This window comes from Lytechinus pictus, chromosome 14 (assembly GCF_037042905.1).
Source record: "Lytechinus pictus isolate F3 Inbred chromosome 14, Lp3.0, whole genome shotgun sequence".
NCBI classification, from domain to species: domain Eukaryota; kingdom Metazoa; phylum Echinodermata; class Echinoidea; order Temnopleuroida; family Toxopneustidae; genus Lytechinus; species Lytechinus pictus.
Genome location: NC_087258.1, coordinates 28,527,285 through 28,544,903, shown reverse-complemented (window position 1 = coordinate 28,544,903; position 17,619 = coordinate 28,527,285). Strand labels below are relative to the sequence as shown.

Here is a 17,619-nt window from a genome sequence, read left to right as displayed (position 1 = left end):
ATGTCAATTAGTACGTAAACTAAGCATGCTCATTCTCCCCTCTCTAGCTCTCCCTCTTTGTCATGTTTAATAATTACAAAATCCTCATATGCTGTAAAAACACATTTCATTTCATAGCCTCCTCATAGTTACACATCCATAATAATTAAGATTAACTTTAATAATTCGGGGAGTTAAATAATGTTAAGAAAGTTGTGCTTTATTTCAATTCTATACCCAATTAACTTATACCATATCCTGTCCTATCCTACAATTCTACATCCTATATATCCTGAGGGAGAAATACAATTTCCCTTTTTTTTTGCACCTTTTCGGAGACGCAATACTCATTTTTCCAGTCGCTAATCCCCGCTAATATACGGTATCTCCTAAGCCTAATAGTCGACAGTTTCAACGAGCGTGTTGTGGACGATGCGAAATATGGCTGTTTATCAGAAGATAATCAAGCACGAATTCCCTTCTATTGATTTAGAGCTTCTGGATTACGTATCTGGTAAAACACATATCTTGCCATCTTTTTAATCATGTTAATAGTAACGTACATGCACTAGGTTTAACGTTAGACTTAGATCTCATTGTCACCCCTAACCCACCCAAAGGGTTCATTACATGCCGCCACGCACAGAAAAATCAAGCCACAGAAGTCGTGTGTTGTGGACCCAAGAAGTGAGATCCCAGCACGCGCGACCCACTAGGCACTAGTTAGAAATCCACTGCCAAACGCGGTTCGTGGTGCGAGGTTAGTAATAGTATACTAAGTAATACTAACCTCGCAATACGTGTGAGTGCCCCTAACCTACCTCAGGCGATGTTCGTGCAGGCTCCACTCCACTTCACTACCGCTACACTACGTCTACGCTCCACCTACCCGAACATCGGGACAGTGAACTAGATCGGATATTACGCGTCATAAAAGGTGGGATGGCAATCATGGTTATCGTAAAAATTAAAGAAAAAAAATATAAAGAGGGATATGATTGACTTAATATCTTACTTTACACCCGTATTTCACTCCGTGTCCATCCTCCGGTTATCCTCAAAATTGGTGATTTTGGGCCAGTATCTTTTTCCTCACACGTGTATATTATTCACGGCCGATTTCAAAACATCGCATGCGATCGGTCGCTGATCGATCGTTTTGAAATCGGCCGTGAATAATACGTGTGAGGAAAAAGGGCCTAGTATGATTTTTCATCACATAACATGATTTAGAACAAAAATCAATAGACGGGTCAATATATGGTTTGACCCGGAACAAATTGCAACAAATGATTTTTCAACGGTATTTTGTACTATTTGACCTCAGGAATAACATACTAAAAATCTACCAAAATCCGCATCCGGGAAAGTGGTTATTTTCAAGATGGCGTCCAAGATGGCTGTCATTCACTAAAAATGGATATAACTCACTCATTATCCACCCTAGAATCCTATTTGGATTCATATTCCATGATCCAATGGGTAAAATAATTTATTTATACAAGTTAGAGTGAATATTAGCACTCCAGGGTACCAGGAAAATCCAAGATGGCGCCCAAAATGGTTGCCGTAGTCTAAAAAATCCACAATTCATCTATTACTTACTTAAGTGTCTTTAATTTGGTTTCCATTCGATTGTTTTAATGATGAAGTAGTACGTTGGGACAAGTTACAAGGGCAGCCAGTGGTCTGGTGTGCCGGAAAATACAAGATGGCTTCCAAAAATTGAGTTTAAAATGGCTGTTAATCCTTAAAATGGACATAGCTCATAATCATATCACATCCACCTGAGAGATAAGATTTTGATGTCTAGACCATGGTTCCAATGGTCAAATAATACATTGTGACAAGTTACAAGGACAGTCAGTGGTCCGGTATGTTAAAAAATCCAAGATGGCTTCCAAAAATGGAGTAAAAAAGGCTGTTGCTACTTTAAAAAAAAACCAACATAGTTTGTTAAATATCCGGGAATATGATTTTTTGTGCCTATACCATGGTTAAATGGGTCAAATAATAAATTGGGATAGGTTACAAGGACGTTTGGTGGTCAAGTATGTCCAAAAGTCCACGGTGGCTTAAAAAATAGTATCAATTAGCCGCGATGGTATTTAAAAACGGACATAGTTATGTTTTATTCGTCAAGGGCATATGATTTTGTTGCCTATATCATGGTTTCAAAAGGCAGAAAATTAGTTACAAGGACAGTCAGTGGTCCAGTATGTCGAAAATCTAAGAAAGCTTCCAAAAATCGGAGTCTAAAATGACTGTTGTTTCTTTAAAAATGGACATAGTTCCTTTAAAATCCACCTAGGAGATATGATTTCGGTGTCCACACTATGGTTTCATGATTAAAATAATACGTTTGGACTGGTTACATTGATATGCAGTTGTCCAGTTTGCCTAAAACACAAGAGGGTTTTTAAAAAAGGAATCTAAAACGACTCATATCATTCAATAGTGGTCAGAGTTCTCCAATATTCATCTGCAAGAAATAATGTTGGTGTCCAAATTGTGGTATGAAGGGTCAAATAATACATTCGGAAAAGTAACAAGGATGGTTAGTACCCCATTTTGTCAAAGAATCCATGATGAATTCTAAAATTTCATCAAAATGGGTGCTGTTACCAACTCATGAAACAATATGATAACTTGTCCCCATGCATTTAAGTGTAGGCACCAAGATTATTTCTAACAGGTAGATATTATTTTTATGTAACAGTAGTCACTTTAGAACCCATTCTTAAGCCAACTTGGATTTCAAGGCAAAATGGATTGCTGCATATCATGGTAACCAGTCCCAAAGTATTGTTTGGCCCTTGAAACCCTAGTGTAGACACCAAAATAATATCCCCAAGGTGTATTGATAATGTTCTACATCCACTTTTAAGTAACAGCAGTCTTTAAGACCCCCCTTTTTAAAGCCATCTTTGATTTTTAGACATACCTGACACCTGACTGTCCTTTGAACTTATCCCAATGTATTGCTTGACCCTGTAAACTCTAGTATAGACAGCAAAATCATACCTCCAAGGTGTATTTATAATAAACTATGCATACTTTTAAACAGCAACAGTCAATTTACACCCCATTTTTTGAAGTAATCTTGGATTTTTTAACATACAGACAACTGACTGGTCTTGTAACTTACCCTAGTGTATTACTTGACCCTTTTAAACCATGCTTTTAACACCAAACTCATATTCCCCAGACAGATGTTAAACAAACTATGTCCTTATGTAAGTAACATCAGACATTTTCTTACTCCATTTTTGGAAGCCATCTTGTAATTTTGGACATACTAAGCCACTGACTGCCATTGTCTTGTCCTAATGTATTATTTGACCCTTGAAACCATAGTTTAGACACTGAAATCATATCTCACAGGCTGATTTAAAACGAGCTATGCCACTTTTAAGTATCAACCGCCATTTTAGAATCAAGTTTTGGAAGCAAACTTAGGTTTTTTGACCGACCAGGCCACTGACTGTCCTTGTAACTTGCCCTAATGTATTAATTGATCCTTGAAACTAGTGGTTTAGACACCAAAATCACCTTTCCAGGCCGATATGAAATGAGCTTTGTCCGTTTTAAGTATCAGCAGCATATTTTTAAGACCAATTTTTGGACACCATCTTCGATTTTTGGACATACCAGACCATTGACTGTCCTTGTAACTTATCCTAATATATTTTTTGACCCTTGAAACCAGTGGTTTAGACATCAAAATCACATATCCCAGTCCAAAATGAAATGAGCTATGTCCACTTTAAGTATAAGCAGCCATTTCAGAATCAATTTTTAGAATCCATCGAGGATTTTTGCACATACCAGCCCACTGACTTTCCTTGTAACTTGTCCCAATGTATTATTTGACCCATTGAACCATGGTATAGACAAAAAAAAAAATCATATTTCTGGATATAAAGCAAACTATGTCGGGTTTTTTAAGTAGCAACAGCAGTTTTCGACTCCATTTTTTGGAAGCCATCTTGGATTTTTGAACATACTGGACCACTGACTGTCCTTGTAACTTGTCCCAATGTCTTATTTGACCATTGAAATCGTGGTCTAGACACCAAAATCATTATGTCCCAGGCGGATATGAAATGAACTATGTCCATTTTAATTATCAACAGCCATTTTAAACTCCGTTTTTGGAAGCAATCTTGGATTTTTGGACACACCAGACCACTGGCTGTCCTTGTAACTTGTTTCAATGTACTATTTCACTCTTAAAACCATTGAATGAAAAACAAATTTAGATGAATTGTGGATTTTCAGCTTACGGCAGCCATTTTGGGCGCCATCTTGGATTTGCCTGGTACACTGGAGGGCTTATAATTCTTTCTAGCCTAAATCAACTTTTGTACCCCAGACCATGGAATATAGAACGAAATAGGATTCTAGGGTGGATAATGTGTCAGTTGTATCAATTTTCAGTGAATGGCGGCTATCTTGGACGCCATCTTGAAAATAACCACTTTCCCGGATGCGGATTTTGGTAGATTTTTAGTATGTTATTCCTGAGGTCAAATAGTACAAAATACCGTTGAAAAATCATTTGTTGCAATTTGTTCCGGGTAAGGCTATTTTTGGTCGTATATTGACCCGTCTACAAGCCATATGTGAAGTTTTGGGTTATCATTTGGGACGGAATCTACATGACGGCATTCGTCTGACGGATTTTTCTTCTTAAATCTATCTCTGCCGGCTTTTCACCTTATCATCCCCATCCCTCCCCATCATCCTCATCCCTATCATCATCCTCGTCCCTATCATCATCCCCATGGGCGGAAATCTGTCCCCAAAGGTAGGGGGGATCAGGGGCTGGAAAATTTGACAATTAAGCATTAAAAAAAAAAGGTTATTGCCCAAAATATAGCTTTATAGGGTCATTTTTTAACCCCAAAATAATTGACAAGAAAAAAAAAGGGTTTTCAAAAATATAAGGTCATTTAGTCCTAGATACATGTATTATTTCGATTGTGAATGATGTATTTGTTCTCCATTATTCAAGAAGAAAAATAGGGTGGACATTTGATATTGTCCCCCTTAATATTTTTGGTAAGGGGACACGTCCCCCCTGGGATTTCCTCCCATGATCATCCCCATCCCTCACATCCTCGTCCCTCTCACCATCTCCATGCACCCCTCTCATCAAAGATCCTCATCATCGCCATCCCTCACCTCCTCGTCCCTCTCGTCATCTCCAAAACTCAGCTCTCTACACCAGGGAAACTCAATATAAAAATGAAATTTATATAAAAATTAAATAGGCCTAAAAATAATTAGGCCTATAGTTCCATTAAAAAAGTAAGCCCCAATGAAACATGTTTTAATTGATGGCTACCCTCAGCCCGGCATGCCCACACAGCTACACCCCAAATATTTTTTCACATTTTGGGGGCAGGAGTGAATCGCCCCGAGCCCCCACCCACGTAAAAGTATTTTTTGTGCGACTCAAACATCCACACCACAGTCACACTCAGTCAAAGAAATTAAAGCATATTAAATTATTACAATCTTAAAGCTCTACACTAGGGAAAATCAATATAGAAAAATAAAAATATATATATATATATTTACACAAAAAAAGGCAGAGCCTTCAAGCTGTAGTTCACTCTCTCACTCAGTCAAGCTCAGCTCTTTGACTGTGCACGCCCACTTCCATTGGGGATTCGGGCTGAATCCCACCCCACCAGTTTAGGCGGCCGAGCTACGTAGAATTGCGATGAAGAGCAGCGGACCGTTCATCGGTTGTTCGCTTCTTACGACCAGAGAGAAAAGGTGAAAAACTTTAAGAAAATCGTGCAAATACTCCAAATTTTATCCTTTTGATGAGAAAGTGGAGTTAATGGAATACAAGAAAGTCCATCTTCTGCGATAAAAGTGGTAACTTGAGGAGAAATGATCACAAAATCAAGTCAGTTGTTGAGCGGGGCCGAGCCGAGCACCTACACAGTTAATACACGCGCGCCTATGGGAATCGCGAGCTGTCGAAAAACGCCTAAAATTACACTTTTTTATTTATTTCAGCGAAAAAAAAGTAATAGAAAGTGAAGAACATTACCATCAGACCATATCTCTAGAAAATCTTTACAAGAAATTTCGAAATGACGGAAAAATAGACGCAAATTTTTGAGAAAAAAAATCTCATAATGGGTGGGACAACTCGGCCCGCGGTCCGAGATGTCCCGTGGTCCGAGTTGTCCCGACCCCGTGTGAGTGCCCCTAACCCACCCAATAACATCGTTCGTATCGTAGCCTGACGTAGGATGAGTGCCCAAGGCCACTCACACAACATGCGAGGTTAGTATACTAACCTCGCACAACGCATGTGATTTCATAGTGCATTTTGACGTTTTCATTCATCACACGAATGTGAGGGACTAAAACACGCCAAACCTTTCAATATTTTTCCACTATGTTAATCTTGATCGTATGATTTAAGTTCATTGTAAAAAGTAATTGGAAATTATTTATAAAAGTGTTTTTATCGCTTACCTCCAAATCTCAACCACGATACACTTGACTTGTTCACTGCTACCATCCACTTGTTCACTGCAACCACCCTGCCTGTGGGGAATCTACAGGTAGGACTATGGTATGCCAATGCAGTACAGAGAACACACTTTAAAAATCATTAAAATATCACTTTTGTGACCAAAATTACTAATTTCCATACAGTTGCTATTTATTTTTCATTAGTAACTTGGGAATAATTTTTGTATTCACCAGAGTGCTCAAAAACTTGATTTTGGGCATATTTTTGTGTACACCCTCTATTGGTGGAAAGTAATATGGCAAGAAAATTTTCATTTTTTATCTCTATTTTTAATTAAGAAAAAAAAAATTTTAAGAATCAAATTTACTTAAGAGCCAAGTTGTATGACGAATAGGTGTACTGGAAACTGTCAGTGTAAAAAAATCTAGCATTTGTCCCATAGAAAAAGAGAAAATAAGCCAAACATTGCCACCCTTATTTTGCCACACATGGAGATATAACTAGCCTGGAGGCGTCTGGGGAGTAAAAATCATGGTACTATCGTACTCTTACTCTCCAAACGCCTGGGCCGGGAACGTATGCCTCGCTGTAGAGGCTAGGATTACCCATGGTGATTAAGGTCTTGTTTCACCAATTGTTATTTTTTGTAAAGCGCCCAAACTAAAGCACATGGGCAAGTTTTATGTTTACCCCCATTTTTTATAAAATTTTCTAATTTTACTAGAATAAATACTTTTCAAATCGAAGAAAATTAAGAGCAAGAGCATTCACTTACCCCGTCTGTTTACGTCGCCATTTTCCATTCTTTTGTTATCGATACCTAGATACCACACGCGTGCAGAGCTGCAACTTAGATTTTAAAAATACTTGCATTTGCCGATTAATATCACGATTCATAAAATATTTGTTTCGGTTGATAAATATCATAAAGTAATTTATATGATATTTATTGATTAAAACAAATATTTTACGATTCCTGATATCTATCGGCAGATGAAAGTAATTTTTTAATCCAAGTTGGCAGCTCTACAGTGTAGATTTAAAGGAGAAATATATTGAAAATCGTAAAAATGGAGAATCATATATCAAATCAAAGGAGAAAATAAGGAGAACACGATGGTGTACATCATTTATCATGGAGACCGATGGAACTCAGTTAATTGATAGTTTAAAGTTCTCTCTCTGAATGCTTCAAACACGCAGAATTACGTCCGCGAAATTGGGGATTTTTTATGACGTCACTTTCTGTACGAGAGGCGTGATTGGCTCTCCCACGTGAAGCTCCACTTGCATGCAAAACCTGTTGCGAGGGTACGTTTTCTCCACATTGTCACTGAATACTTCGATCACGAAATGAAAGAAAACCCAGAATTTTATCTAGATTTTGATTTTCAAATTGATGATTTTGAAGATGAAGAGAATGATGATGAAGTGAACAACAAAGTGACGTAGTTGGGGGTAAATTGGGGGAATCGATGATGAGGAGTCGGACAATTCAACTTGCAACACGATCACATGCCGATTCGCTACCAACTCATGCAGCTGCTAAGTGCTAGCTACACCGCGCGGGCCAAATCGAATTCATGAAAATGAATTACCACACTGTCCAGACAGAGTCTCTTACCTCTGTGACTATGAAGAAGGAAAATAATGATAAAACTGTACTTACAAACAAGTGAATGTAATCCGAACCTGAAGGCAAATCAACTCAACGAATAGCAGCAGACGATATGCACCGATGATAAACTTCATGTGGCTGGGATAGATTGTCACTCGTTCTGTTAGATGTAATTTTCATCTCATTAATTTGACAAAATTACGAAACTCAGGGAATTATTTATCTATATAAAAATATAGTAACATCTCGTATAATTTTTAAATTACGATAAAACGTTTTTTGAAGGAAAACATTGAGGTAAATTAAAATTAGATACAAGATCCCCAACATGCGTAGCTTGATTGAGAGCTGTGTAACACGTGCATAGATCTACTCTCTCAGCCAAGGCGAGCGAGCAATACGGCATGTTTGTGATTTTGATTACGATCACATATACGAGCTTTTAAAAGGTTTGATTGTAATTTAAAAAATAATACGAGATGTTACTATATTTTTATATAGATAAATAATTCCCTGAGTTTCGTAATTTTGTCAAATTAATGAGATAAAAATTACATCTAACAGAACGAATGACAATCTATCCCAGCCACATGAAGTTTATCGTCGGTGCTTATCGTCTGCTGCTATTCGTTGAGTTGCCTTCAGGTTCGGATTACATTCATTGTTTGTAAGTACAGTTTTATCATTATTTTCCTTAGGCCTGTCCAACGAATTACCAGTACAACTCTTCTGCATGTCTCCCCCTCTCTTGTATTTTTCTCTTGTGGAAAAAAAACACTTTACACCTTATACCAATTCTTTCTCCCTTTTCATTCCCTCTCTTTCCCTCCGTATTCTGCTCTCCTCTTATCTTAAATAGAAAGCAATAGCACTTCATCATCTTTATTTTGTTGTCTGACAATGATATCCATCAGTTGAGAAGTACTGTTACATGTAGATCTAGTTTTGAATCAACTTTATCAACACACAGCCCCACACACAAATGCATATATGGGACTGTAATGTACTACTTTAGTGCGTGTTGATGCAGACGATGTCACTGGAAACCCGATTGTTTGGGGCCAAGAAAGGAGTGATAATTTCTTTTTTTGATTACTCACAAATGACAGAGTTACACCATTTTTTAGGAAATATGGACATAATAAGAGCATTTCATTGGTGTAAAATGTGAAATTTTATAATTCTTTGGGAGAATTTACAGTCTAACCGTACTTTGTAGCTGGGGTGTGTAGAACAAAGCATGTGCTAAGCAGTGATATATGTTTCAGGCTGTATGGTGATTTTTGTGTGTGTCTGTGTGAAGGAAAATAGTGCAAAAAATATGCTACATGTACGTCTATCGGCCAAAACGGCGAGGTCAACTGGGCATTTTTGCCCAATACAAACAAAACGTGTGTCCTGCAAAATCATGCCAAGTTTCTTGTTGTCTGTATTATTAATTAAGCCGTACCATTTTCTTGTAATTTTGCACAAAACATTTGAACCCACTTTAATAGAGCATTTCCATATAGATTTGGAAACTGGTTCAGGAGGAATGTATTAATGGGAATGCTTAAGAAGCTATCTTCTAAACTGGTCTCCTGAACTGGTTTAGGGAACTTAGTTCAAGAAAGAAGATGAGAACATGGTCACCACATCACATCTTGAAGAACAAAAATTTGCTATGCATGAGAAACATTTTGATGGGAAATACAGAATGCCATTTTGCTTTTCCACAGATTAGCAGCCTCAGTGGCTGTCCTGCCAAATGTATTAGCTGAGCAGAAGATGATAAATGTGTTATTTTCTACATTTGTTTGTAGGAGTGCTTGATGGAGGAGAAGAGTTCAATAATGTAGATGATGTTTATGAGGCTATAGGAGGTGTTCTTCATGAAGTCAATCTAGACAAAGATGAAGATTGTATAAGGACCATTTGTAGGAAACTCTACAAGACTCTACAGTTGTGAGTATTAAAGCTAGAAATCTACTTCTTACAAATACAGTAGAGCAATTTTGTAAAAAGAAATGTGTTGAACCCTGAATAAATCCCAATCTATGCAACCTCTGTATGTTACTCTTCAGTGCGTATGAAAAAAATTTACACTTGGAAATAATCCTGTAAAATTATATATTTGTAATATCTTGAAGCCTTTTCTGCATTTAAACATTGGTACAGTTTTTTTTTATATTCGTACGATATAAAATCTTTCCGCTTTTGAGTACCACCTTCTTTTGAGCAGGTATTTGGGCTCAATTACTTTCTTCACTTACAATTATAATTACAATTCGTAATTGAAGAAATGTTCAATTATAATTACTTTTCAATTAAATTACATTTTTTCAATTACAATTATCAATTACTTTTGTCAATTACAATTACAATTTCAATTACTTTTTATAAAGTCATCAATGAAATAAATTTATATTTTGTATGTAGTGCCACCCATTTCAACACAATTCTAAGTTGGAGAGAAACTTACAACATGAAGGTTTATTAGTTTCAAGAGCATTGATCCTGCCTATTGCTTCATTTAATGCTATAGTCAATTGACATTCTCAATAAAATGTAGATTTGCATGCTTTCTTCCTTTGTAGAAATCATGTAAACTTGACTTCTGAGTCGTGACATTGCTCATCATGGGCGGATCCAGCTTTCACCTATAGGGGAGGGGGCAGGGAAAAAAGTATTTTCATCTACATCTTCCCTGATCACCCACTTAAAGCTGATTTTTTTTTTGAGGGGGGTATTCCAAATTTAAGAATAAAGATTTTAATAAAGATCTTACATTTATTGGTACAAACAAATGAGGCCACTGCATGAGTTTATAAGAAATGTACATTTAACTTTGCTAGTATAAAAAATTACATAGTTTGATTTCTTGTTGGAACCTACCTTTAGCAAAATTTCTCAAATACTAGTAATTCAAATGGTCAGTTTGTGCACTACTTTATAGCAATAGTGACTCCTCTTTCCTCCACATTATGGGAAAGGATAGAGTTGCATGCAAGAGATATATAACTATGGGAAAAGAGAAATAAGCAATCCATAAAGTAAGTAATAAAGTAATGTAATTGAATGTAATTAAAAGTACTTGACAGAAATTGAAGTCAATCACAATTTTTCAATTACAATTACAATTACTTTACCTTTAAAAATTTCAATAACAAATTATAATTACAATTACTCGAAAAAAATGTTATTAATTATGTAATTGATCAATTACTTTGTAATTGAGCCCAACCCTGGCGCAGAACTTGGAAATCGTTATGTGAATAAAAGTAGATGTTAATCATGAAGAACACATGAACTTTAGCTAGGTAGATTGATTTGAAGATACATGTATCTTTCAGCTTGTAAGTTTGTTCCTTGCCCAAAGACTAATTTGGATTTGAATTTAGGGCATGAAGATGGCATTTTGAAGGGCAGGTTACATGTCGCAGATGAAAAAACAACTCTTATATAATCTACAGCAATTTGTTAAAAGTCTGTAGCATGCAGAATAAGGGAGATATGAAAGAATAAAGAATGGTATGAAAATGGCTCTGAAATTGACAAAATGGCACCTGGATGGTCATGCATGAGTGATTTTGGAAAACGGAGTATCAGGTGCAAAATTAGGGATTCTGGACAATATTCCTACCAAAGTTGGAAAAATTTGGATGAGCGACATGGCCTTGGCAAGGCAAACAAAAACCATGTGTTAAATGAATGGGATTTTGGGAGAAGAAAAAGAAGATTGCTGAGTAGGAATATGGAACAAGGCATTGTCGCCATTAGGCGTCAATGCAGCTATTGACAATACCAATTACCAGTTATGCTGTTTCCTCTTTTCCCCCCATTTTGGTTGGAAGGGGGAGGGGTTGTTCTTTCAGCTGAAAATATTGCAACTTCGTTCATGGAAACCACATTTCTGTGTAACTTTGTTAAGACCATGTATGTGACCAGCCACCCCAAGACTATTAAACAATAAATTATCAGGGAAGGTTTTCTGTAAATAGCCAAAGTAACAATTTGGTCTTCAAAAGGTAAACATGAGGAAAGAATGCTTTATATCTGAAAGAGTAATTCCTTTCTTTATAGTCTTAAGATTTGAAAATGTAAAATCAAATAAATGACAACACAAAAGAGTTTCTTTGACACCATTTTGTGTACGTTTACTGGCTTGAAAGTTTCATTGAGATTGCACAGTGGGCACATCTCATTCTTGAGTGAACCCTGAACTTCAAACCTTGTTTTCTCCTTTTTTTTTTATAGCTGTCACTAAATTTCTTATATACTTAATGAAATCAAGTACTTGTGTGGTTTATTGGTGATCAATTTTGGCAAGTTATCATTTTAAAGCATAGGACATGCTTTTGCCAGCTCAAAAGAAACCAAAAAAAAAAATCAAAATTCTTTTTGAGCAACTTTCTGTAGGGTTTGGTGTGTTAAGATACAAAACCATGTTATATCTTGTATAATCTGCTTATTTTTAAGGAATGGAGGAGAAAACCAACAGAATGCTATTTTATTGGATGCTCCAGTGCAGCTGAGTGAACAAGGATTGGAAGATGGTTTGTATATAATGCTTTAATTGTAATGATAATAAAGATTGGTTTTTTATGCCCTTGTGCGTGGTTGCAGAAGGCATGGTAATCTGTCCGTCCCATTTTGTTGCAGAAGGCATGGTAGTCTGTTCATCTCATTTTGTTGCAGAAGGCATGGTAGTCTGTTCATCCCATTTTGTTGCAGAAGGCATAGTAGTCTGTTCATCCCATTTTGTTGCAGAAGGCATAGTAGTCTGGCCATCCCATTTGGTTGCAGAAGGCATAGTAGTCTGTCCATCCAATTTGGTTGCAGAAGGCATGGTAGTCTTGCAGAAGGCATGTTAGTCTGTCCATCCAATTTGGTTGCAGAAGGCATGGTAGTCTTGCAGAAGGCATGGTAGTCTGTCCATCCAATTTGGTTGCAGAAGGCATAGTAGTCTGGCCATCCCATTTGGTTGCAGAAGGCATAGTAGTCTGTCCATCCAATTTGGTTGCAGAAGGCATGGTAGTCTTGCAGAAGGCATGGTAGTCTGTCCATCCAATTTGGTTGCAGAAGGCATAGTAGTCTGGCCATCCCATTTGGTTGCAGAAGGCATATTAGTCTGTCCATCCCATTTGGTTGCAGAAGGCATAGTAGTCTGTCCATTTCATTTAGTTGCAGAAGGCATAGTAGTCTATCCATCCCATTTGGTTGCAGAAGGCATAGTAGTCTGTCCATTTCATTTTGTTGCAGAAGGCATAGTAGTCTGGCCATCTCATTTGGTTGCAGAAGGCATAGTATTCTGTCCATTTCATTTGGTTGCAGATGGCATAGTAGTCTGTCCAATTCATTTGGTTACAGAAGGCATAGTAGTCTGTCCATTTAATTTGGTTCCAGAAGGCATAGTAGTCTGGCCATCCCATTTAGTTGCAGAAGGCATAGTAGTCTGTCCATCCCATTTAGTTACAGAAGGCATGGTAGTCTGTCCATCCCATTTGGTTGCAGAAGGCATAGTAGTCTGTCCATTTCATTTGGTTACAGAAGGCATAGTATTCTGTCCATTTCATTTGGTTGCAGAAGGCATAGTAGTCTGTCCATTTCATTTGGTTACAGAAGGCATAGTATTCTGTCCATCTCATTTTGTTGTCTATCAAGGCCAAAGGTAAAAAAGTAAATTTTATATCGCATTCTTGTGATAACGAGATAGTCATTTGATGTGTTCATGATCTGATAAGTGTTGGGGTATTCCAAGGTTAAAGAGATTATTTATTGTCTTCTTATTTATTGTGTAACTTGTTCTTATTTCTTAATTTCTCCCATCAGTTTTGTTCACATTTGGTACAAATGATCCTTGGATAATACCACATGTGTGTTGTTGAGGATGATGGGGTCAAAGGTGATCTAGGGGTCAGAAGGTTAAGTTTTTGTACAAATTGCTCTTTCTTTTTATTTCTGCTTCAATTTCGATCACACTTGGTTCAAATGATCATTCTGTAATGCCACATGTGTGTTGAGGATGATGGGTCAAAGGTCATCTAAGGGTCAAAATGTCAAGTTTTGTTCAAATTGTTTTCATTTCTTTATTTCTGCATCAGTTATGTTCACACGTGGTGCAAAGATCTTTGGGTAATACCACATGTGTGTTCTTGAGGATGATAAGGCCGTAGGTCATCTAGGGGTCAAAAGATCATATTGCATCTTTTATTGATCGCGAAATCAGGTGAGACCCGTGGTTCGTGAACCACCTTGTTTAAAAGAATAGTTATAAAAACTGTTGCTTCAATTTCTTGTATTTATTCTCTTTTTTTTAAAGCAAAAAAAAAATGTTCTTGCTATTTCCATTTTCAAATGATATAAAATTAGTATTGAAAATGACAGAGTGTGGACAGAAACAGAAATTCAAAGAACAGAATATTTTTTTCAGGACTACATGTATAATAAAATACAATGTCATAGGAAACGGAGTTACCCCGATCAGAAAGTGTTGATCAGGAATGTTGAAACACGAAACAAACAACCTCCAATCAACTACTATTATACTGGTAAAATGCATATTCCAAAGAATGCGAATTGTTTGACAAAGTCCATATTTTCTTAAAAGTGGTTTAATCTGGGCAATTAATCAATTTAAAAAGATAATTTATCAGTCCATTCTTGTTCCTGAAAGATCGATGCTAAGTGACTTCAAACACATTTCCAACACTGAAATGAAGACATGGGACTGTACTCTGTATTTTAGTGTTGTGAAATCACACGTCATCGATCTTTCAGGACCAAGAAGGAACCAATAACGTATCTTTTTATTTTAAAAAATTGACCAGATTAAACCACTTTTTAGAAAATATTGACATTGGAAGAACATTTCATATTCAGAATGTAAATTTAACCAGTATAATAGCAGCTGAGAGCAGGTTGTTTGTCTCCTGTTTCAACTCTCCAGATCAACTTTCCCCCGAACACGTTCAGGGTACATGCGTTGCTTTGCTTTGAATTTTTTAATCTTTTTTGTATAGAATTTTATTTTTATCGTCATTCCTTCATTTCTGATTTTTTTCTTATAAATATTATTATTTTTCTTATAAATATTAATATTAACTTCACACACCCACACAAAGATTACAATGCATGTGCACAACAAAACATGCAAGTCTGAAAGTCTCACCCTTTAAATTAACTTTCCTGTATTGATTTCATTTTTGCAAAGTGGTAACCTATGAAGCAGTTTAATCTCCGATCACAACCTGCCATTTGTTTTTTGGTAAATTTTTTAATTTCGTAAAACGAGAAATTCCAGTGGTGTTCCGCAGAACCATTGTGGATTTCGATTCACAAAAGAATCTATGCCTGGTGGGTGGCCGTACACCGTACGAGGGCGTAAGTCTGCTCTCAATGGCATTTACTTTATTTTGTAATATTTATTTTGTTAACGTTACGTGATGATTCCTATTTTGCTTGTAGCATTTCACCGAATTGTTATCTTGATGACATGATCACATGACATGGTCACATAATCCATCACTTGAATGTACGCAAAACATGATAGCGCACCATGACATGATTATGTGACTGAACGTTGCAAACCATAAACCACAATTTAAATAATACAGTAAGATTACAGTTATCTCTTTTCACCCCTGCCCATACAGTGCTTCCCACAAAAATTGTAAAGCTTAGAATCTCCTCTTCACCTGAACTCACATTCACACATGAGTGAGCTAAAAAGAGAGGGCTCCAAAAAGTCACTTGGCAGGCGGTATCTGAGTGTCAAACAGAAAATTACCTGTCCAATATCTGCTCTAATTTAATACCTCAATCACAGAAAATGGTCAAGAAATAAATTTCATTTATTTGGATTAGGCTTGAATTGCAATAATTTCATAAAATGAATAGGTTTTACAGGCTAGATATCAGCCTTACTCAACTCTCCGTTTGTTGTCAATCAACCATGCATTAAGTCTTTTGTTAACCCTGCAAAGCAATGTTTGGAATTCCGTGAAAACACATTTGTTTAATGAAATTGAAATATAAGCATGATTTCAAAAAAACAGAACTTTGTTATTTCTCGACCAATTTCTGTGATTGAGGTATCAAATTAAAGACCAGATTTTGAACTTCTTTAATATATGATTTTCGTTTTAAAATTCGGTTAGTCCCCGCCAAGTGACTTTTTTGTAACCTTGTTTTTACTCTTGCATGAATGTGGAATCTCCTAAGTTGCCTTTGGCAATGTTTTTCTTCTCATTCATGTTATTCTGAAATCTCTCATTGCACAGAATCTACCAATGATGACAAGTCTATATGGATGGCTACTAGAGAAAATGTTTCTGTGAGTAGGATTCTCTTCAGAATTAGTACACCCAATAATTATTCAAGATATTTATTGATAATGTTGGGTATTGGAGATACTGAAATATTTTATTGTGCTAAAATGTATTACATAAGGACATAAGGGTAACCAAGTATTACTGAACATTTTAGCTGAGTTTCAGGTCACATGATCAAGGTCAAAGGTCATTTATGGTCAATGAACTTAGACCAGGTTGGGGGAATCTCTATCGAAATCTTAACCAAAGTTAAGTTTTTGAAATGTTGTCATAACTTCGAAATTACATGGACATAGTTCATAAAGCTTAGACATAAGGTTAATAGTGTATCACTGTAGATCCTGCCTGAGTTTCAGGGCACATAATTCAGGTCAAAGGTCAATAGGGTCAACGAACTTTGGCCAGGTTGGGGTTATTTGAGGAATTGTCATAACTTTAAAAGTTTATGGATCTAGTTCATGACATTTGGACATAAGAGCAACCATTGTATCCCTTAATATCATGTGCGAGTTTCAGGTCACATGACCAAGGTCAAAGGTCACTTAGGTCAGTAAACTTTGGCCATGTTGGGGATATTTGAGGAATTGTCATCATAACTTTGAAATTTTATGGATCTAGTTAAAAAAACTTGGACAGAAGAGCAATCAAGTATCCTTGAAAATCCTGTGCAGGTTTCAGGTCACATGCCCAAGGTCAAAGGTCATTTAGGGTCAACAAACTTTGGTAATGTTGGGGCTATTTGTGGAACTGTCATCATAACTTTAAAAGTTTATGGATTTAGTTCATGAAATATAAGAGCAGCAATGTATCCCTGAATACCCTGTGCGCGTTTCAGGAACATGGCCAAGACCAAAGGTCATTTAAAGGTCAATGAACTCTGGCAATGTTGGGAGTATGTGTTGAATTTGCATCATAAAAAGTTTATGGATCTAGCTCATTAAACTTCGACATAAGGGTAATCAAGTATGAATGATTGTTTTGTGCATGTCTTAGGTCACATGATCATGGTCAAAGGTCATTTTGGGTCATTGGACATATTTTATTATCATATTAGTGTTTTCTTCTGTGAATAATTTTTCATCAGCTCTTTTCAAAGGCATCACTGCTGCTATATGGAATTGCGTAATGCAGGCGAGACTGCCAGAGGCGTTCCACTTGTTCAGTCTTAAGACTATAAATTATTCGACTAAGCTTTTAACTTGGTC

The 17,619-nt window shown here is 36.6% G+C and overlaps 1 protein-coding gene across 2 annotated transcripts in view; it reads left to right on the top strand.

Annotated features, from left to right (window-relative positions):
- The first annotated feature begins 328 nt into the window (after window positions 1-328).
- Window positions 329-17,619, top strand: part of LOC129276377 (ATP-binding cassette sub-family F member 3-like) — a 61,745-nt gene continuing 44,454 nt past the window's right edge. Inside the window, exons 1-4 of one of the 2 annotated variants that reach the window (XM_064109095.1) lie at window positions 329-493; window positions 9,905-10,046; window positions 12,561-12,637; window positions 16,364-16,416. In XM_064109095.1, the coding sequence (XP_063965165.1) occupies window positions 412-493; window positions 9,905-10,046; window positions 12,561-12,637; window positions 16,364-16,416 (354 nt within the window). In that variant the 5' untranslated portion in view covers window positions 329-411. The remainder of the gene's footprint in view (window positions 494-9,904; window positions 10,047-12,560; window positions 12,638-16,363; window positions 16,417-17,619) is intronic. The other variant, XM_064109094.1, reaches the window with a different exon arrangement.